This window comes from Nicotiana attenuata, unplaced genomic scaffold (genome assembly GCF_001879085.1).
Source record: "Nicotiana attenuata strain UT unplaced genomic scaffold, NIATTr2, whole genome shotgun sequence".
Taxonomy (NCBI): Eukaryota; Viridiplantae; Streptophyta; class Magnoliopsida; order Solanales; family Solanaceae; genus Nicotiana; species Nicotiana attenuata.
This window is the reverse complement of record NW_017672538.1, coordinates 112,943-119,033: the sequence shown is the minus strand read 5'-3', so window position 1 is coordinate 119,033 and position 6,091 is coordinate 112,943. Positions and strand designations below refer to the sequence as shown.

Here is a 6,091-nt window from a genome sequence, read left to right as displayed (position 1 = left end):
TTGTAATCTAAAGTTGCTCATACTGAAGTTGAAATCCTACCAGTGTAGGTCGTGGTTTTTTATCCCCTTGAGCAGGGATTTTCCACATAAAAACTCCCGGTCTTATTTACTCACTGTTTTATTAGCATTCTCAATAGAAACTCATAGAGGACCTGATCTCTATATAGTTTGGTGGACTCATATATTCTATCAGAGTAAAAAATAGAGTAATGTTTAGAGTAACTTTACTGTATTTTGGAGAAAACAACATTTGGAGGAGAAAATGGAGGTAAGGGGTGGAGATGGCCTTAGTGAGTTGTTGACTTAAGCACTTACATTTCTCAAGACAAACTTTTGATGGTCAAGTGATCAAGTCCGGAGAGGCGACAAGAAGACAAATCTAAGCTAGCGTTTGGCCATAGATTCCCAAATTTATTTTGGAAAATCTGATTTGGGTGAAGTTTGGTTTGAAGATAAAAATGTGCTTGGACATCAGTTTCCAAAACATATTTTACTCTTTTCTTTTGAAAACACATGAAACATGACTTATACCCACAAGTTCTAAAAACTATCACAAATACCCGACAGTACATTCATCAATAACATTCATTATATTATCGCAAACCATAGTCCTGGATATAAATAAATTTGGTAAAAAATTATCATTTTTATAATGAACTACATTATACACTATCAGATGACCGAGAAGACGAAGCAACATTGTTACAAAATAATAAATGGTAGGCTCTTTTATAAAATACAAAAGTTTGGGGCAATTTTTAAAAAATGTAATTTGCCAAAATATGGATAAAATTTATGAACAAACATGTATTTGCCAAAAAAAAATCAAATAAATTTTGGCAAAATGTATGGCCAAAAGGGTCCTAAATAGTCCTAGCAATTTAGCATATTCTGTTTTATTAGTGAAGACTAGTGGTGTGCATTCGAATCGGTTTATCGGTTATTTGTTATTGGTTTATCGATTTATCGATTTCGAAATTTTCCTTATCGAGTTATCGATTTCGGTTTTGATTTTGTCCTCTTCGGTTATTGGTTTATCGATAAACCGATAAGATATACTAAAAAGACAAATATACCCTTATTCTATAATACCCTTTCCTTTACCCTAAGTCCCTAACCCCATCTCCTCTTCGCTGCTTGTAGCGCAACTCACAGCCTCTCCTCACTCTCATTTCATCTTGCGAAAATGGTTCTTTCAAATGATTACGATTTGTTGAACCCGCCAGCAGATGTTGAAAAGAGGAAGCATAAGCTCAAATGTCTTGTTCAGTCTCCTAACTCTTTCTTCATGGATGTTAAGTGCCAAGGCTGCTTTAACATAACAACTGTGTTCAGCCATTCTTAGACGGTGGTTGTTTGCGGAAACTGCCAGACAGTTTTGTGCCAGCCTACTGGTGGTCGTGCTAGACTTACCGAGGGATGTTCTTTCAGGAGAAACGGAGATTAGAGAGATAGCATTCGATTTATATTAAAATGAATCTTCATATGGGAATTTTGATGCAGTGCTCTATTTTCATTTTCACTACCTAGTCTTAATTAAGAACAAGTGTTTTTGAGTCTCTACTATGACTTGATTATGTTATGGTTCTAATTTGAGTTAAAAAAAAAATCCCTAACCCTATTATTTCTTCTACCGTTGGAGTGTTGGTGCCATACATTTGATCCCTTACTTTAGTTTCGTTGCATATGCTTGTTGACACAATTTTTATGTTATAAACGGTGTTCGTCTTATTTTAGCTTTGTTTTGTCCATATTAGTTAGGTGTGTTTATAGCGATATACTTTCCGTTGAATCCCGCAAATTTTCTTATTGGTGTAATCGATAATCGAATCGATAAAACCCCAAAAATCGATAAATCGAAATCGAAAAAATCGAAATCTTATTGAAACGATAACGATAAGCATATGTACAAATCGATAAAAGTCAAAATCGAATCGATAAATCGAATGCACACCCCTGATGAAGACTTGGGAGACAAATCTATCATCCAAAATCAAAGACCACAAGGGTCTTCTACCTAATCTCTTTTTCTATTTGGATTACAGGGACAATTACGTCCCCACGGAACAGCAGACTTAATTAGTGGGCAAACTTTTGTCCCACTAAAATAATGATAGCGATGGAACAAAGCTGAAGTTAACACCAAAAAGTTTCATCATAATCCAGATTTGGGTTGGCATAACATAACAGTACAGTCAACTTGGTCATTCTTTATATAGTAACTTAATTTGACATTGTCAAACACAACGCCTCATGATTTTTGCTAACATGCGACTTTGTCCTAAGTCCTAAACAAACCGTCTTGAATTGCTGCTGTTCAACAAAGTACAAAACTATATAAAAACAAACTTTAAACCAAAAATGTATTTTCAATCCTTAAATCCTAGTAATTATTTACACAGTAATCATAATTATAGTCCAAATTACATTTTTAATAACTACCACCAGAACTAGAAAAAGAAGAGTTGGGACCCAATGCAGTACATCAAAAGCTAAAAAAAGCAAGTCAAAAAAAGATTTTAACCATGAAACATGATAATGAGTCCCAAGTCCCAGAATATGTGATAATTACACCTTTTTGTACTCGGTCATAATTCAGAACTCGGTTGAGTTGAGATTGTGAGTAGTTCTTCCGACTCGGTACTGAGTCCGACTCACTCGTCCCTCCAACACTCCCTCCCAATCTACCTCTTCTTCGTCATCCTCCTCCTTGTACCTTCCTCGCATGGAAATCAACATCCTCTTTGCTTTCTCCCTCGCTCGCTCGCTTCCTCTCTCTACCACCGTCTGCAATATTTCCGCCGCCTTCGCCTCTTTTGCCAACCCCTTGAACCTCAGGCTACCATGGCTCAGTGAGTAAAGAGCCGCCACGCAATTCTCCCGAGTTGACTCATCCAACTCACTCCCCTTTCTCAGTATCCCCACTAGTACCTCTACCGCGTTGGCGTCCAGCAACGCCGTTTTCCCCTCTTGACATACCGCCAAATTGCACACCACCAACACTACCCGACCCGCCATATCCCCGGATTTCAGCATTCCGAGAAGGGTACTCGCAGCTCCGAGTTTAATGAGCTTAGCTCGGTTACTTTGCACCAAGGTTAAATGATAAAGAGCCAATGCTGAGTCATGACGAGTCCGCTCCGTACCCGACCTCAGCGCGTGTAAAAGCGGCTGCAACGCACCTAACACTCCAATCGCCGTCTTGTTGTCATCTTCAAGAGCCAAGCTAAATATAGCGCCGGCTGCATGCTCCTGAGACTCCTCGAAGCCGCCTTTCAAAACATCAATTAACAGCGGAGTAATCCCCGCCCTAACGATTCTCACTTTGTTGACTTCCGCCAGCGAGAGGTTGACCATTGCGGCAACGGCGTTCGTCTGAACACTAGCGTACCTTGAGACCATCAGCGGCTTGAGAGCCGATAAAAGCCGCGGCGTGCACAGTGAAACCCTAGCTTCCTCATCTGTTCTGGTGCTTTTCCTCAGTGAAATTACAGCTTGTTCCTGGTTATAAACGTCTAATTTCTTGAACTGTACAACGTAATAATCATCTTCGGATGACGTGGAAGCAGAGGACGGGACTTCATCGGAGACTATAATCTCCGACGAAGTCGATTGCGATGACGAAGAGGAATAACAGGAGGGACGAGTAGTAAAAGGGAGCAGCGGCGAGTTGTTAGCTATGACAGATTCTTCTGAGCTCGAAGGAGAGTAAAAATGATGATTATTCCTTGGGGTCAGTTCAGAGGCGGCGTGAGATAAGAGCACAGGTGGATTCTCCGCTACGCTTTTAAGCAATTCCCTCTCTGAAACTCTTATGCTGGGATCTTCTTTGGTGGTCAAAACAGAAGAAGAAGGCATCAAAGTGCGAACAGTAGACTCGACGGCGTAATAATCGGGTGGCTGAGGCTTCTCCGCTCCAGACTTTTCACACCAGCTAAGAATCGTCGTCCTCAAAGCTAAATTAGGAATCACGTTAGAGAAATCAGGGGTTGAGCCGTTGGGAAGTTGGGGTTTAAACCCTAAATCTTTACAAACTTGAACAGAAGTGCGCTCGAAAGTTTGGCCAGAGAACACCACCACTGGATCATACATCAAAGATCCATAAATGGGGCAGAGGAGTTCTTTTGGAGGATCCTTTTTATCGAACTTGGAGGAAGAAGAGGCTGAAGAAGAAGACCTATAAATGAAGATTTTCCATCTGGATTTACTATGTCCACCACCCATTTCCCCTTTAGCTTTTCTAAAAGGGGAATACATGGCGGTGAAAGACGAATAATATGTAAAGCTGCAAATGGGTTAGATTTAATAGGTAAGAATGATGAAACAGAAGAGAAAAAGTCGGAGATTCATGTGGGAATTTTTTGAATTTCAATTTACAAGATTCAGTTTGATAGAGTCAGATTTCAGTAGGGGAATTGAAGATTGAGATAGTTTGGAGAGATTGACGTTTGTGTAAAGTGTAAACAAACTGAAAGAGTTGTTTGGGATCCTATGCTTTTAGGGCTTGCTTCTTCGGTTATTTACTTAAGTTACCATCTGAGCGGTTTAAGATTTTAGTCTAACATAGACAGCTCACTGTGCCATTTCATGTCCTTTTACAGCCTATCTTTATTTTGGTAGCTTTCCACTACTAATACTTCACTTTGTTTCTTTCTAATTGCTTCTAGATCACAAGTTAAAACACAATTAATATGCAAATTGTATGGGTCAAAATCTGATCCCACGATAATTAACGAGGTTAATCCCGTTCTAAGTTAATTCATGATTAATTAACGGCACGAACACTCAGGATTGACAACGTTCAACCCGCCTCTAGCTCGGTCGACAAGGCCCTGGCCTACGCGCCGATACAAAAGGCGAGATCTCAACGTGGTTACGGCCACTTATCGCCAGCTCACGAAGCTCACAGCTATAAATACCAAGAGAGGAAACCCCAGAAAAGGGGGCTGTTTCTCGACCACTAGTGAGAGGAGAGAGAAACGAGAAAAGATACCCCTCTTATGGGAAGAGAAAACACCATTGTAAGGCTCTGAACCTCTCCATGGAGATTATCAATAAAGGTTTCTAATGCTTCTCCCCCTAATCGTGAGTTCTTATTTTCATGTCTTTCAATTGGTCCAACGGATTATTACGATTTGCTATGATTATCCCGGGATTTATTTATATTGTTTTGTACTCGTAAGATGTGTAACATTTTTTGAGCGAACAATTTGCGCCGTCTGTAGGGATTTCATAGCAAAATCGCGTAGTTCTTCCCTGGACCAAAAGAAAAGAAGCGCCAAACTCGAAAGGGAGCTCGAAGATCCCAAATCAAGATCTAAGTCCTCATTCTCTCTCCAACCTCAGATAGTGCAAGCAAGAAGAAGCAGTCCCCTCCTCTCCTGAGGGGAGGTCTCTGTAAGGCATGCGAGCTCCGGTCGGAAACCGGCACGGAGATATCTCGAGCCGAGATTCGCCTCAAGACAGCCTATATACCCTGTTGGGAAGACAATGGATAAGCCGCTCAAAGTATCGAATCCAAAACGAGTTCCAATACTCAATACCCACCATATGAGATTCGGGCTCTCTGCCTTCATCATCAAGACCGACAAAATTCAACAACGGTTGAACCGGGACTCAGGCTATGTGCCTTCGCAAAAAATTCAACTACGGTTGAATCACGACAGGCTATGCGCCTTCACTAAAAAGTCCAACTACGGTTGAATCACGACAGGCTATGCGCCTTCACTAAAAAGTCCAACTACGGTTGAACCAAGACAGGCTATGCGCCTCCATTAGCAAATTCAACTACGGTTGAACCGGGACTCAGGCTATGCGCCTTCGCCAAAAAGTTCAACTACGGTTGAACCAAGACAGGCTATGCGCCTCCATTAGCAAATTCAACTACGGTTGAACCAAGACAGGCCATGCGCCTTCATTAGCAAGTTCGACTACGGTTGAACCGGGACTTAGGCTGTGTGCCTTCGCCAAAAGGTTCAACTACGGTTGAACCAAGACAAGCTATGCGCCTCCATTAGCAAATTCAACCACGGTTGAACCGGTACTCAGGCTATGTGCCTTCGCCAAAAAGTTCAACTACGGTTGAACCAAG

General features: G+C 41.2%; 1 protein-coding gene and 1 pseudogene across 1 annotated transcript; one reads left to right on the top strand and one right to left on the bottom strand.

Moving 5' to 3' along the window:
• Nucleotides 1-1,149: 1,149 nt before the first annotated feature.
• On the top strand, nt 1,150-1,476 carry LOC109213595 (annotated as a pseudogene).
• Nucleotides 1,477-2,338: 862 nt separating this feature from the next.
• On the bottom strand, nt 2,339-4,587 carry LOC109213596 (U-box domain-containing protein 38-like). The gene has a single exon (XM_019377413.1). It carries the CDS (start codon nt 4,255-4,257, stop codon nt 2,596-2,598), a length of 1,662 nt encoding a protein of 553 aa, XP_019232958.1. The 5' UTR covers nt 4,258-4,587; the 3' UTR covers nt 2,339-2,595.
• Between the last annotated feature and the right edge of the window lie 1,504 nt (nt 4,588-6,091).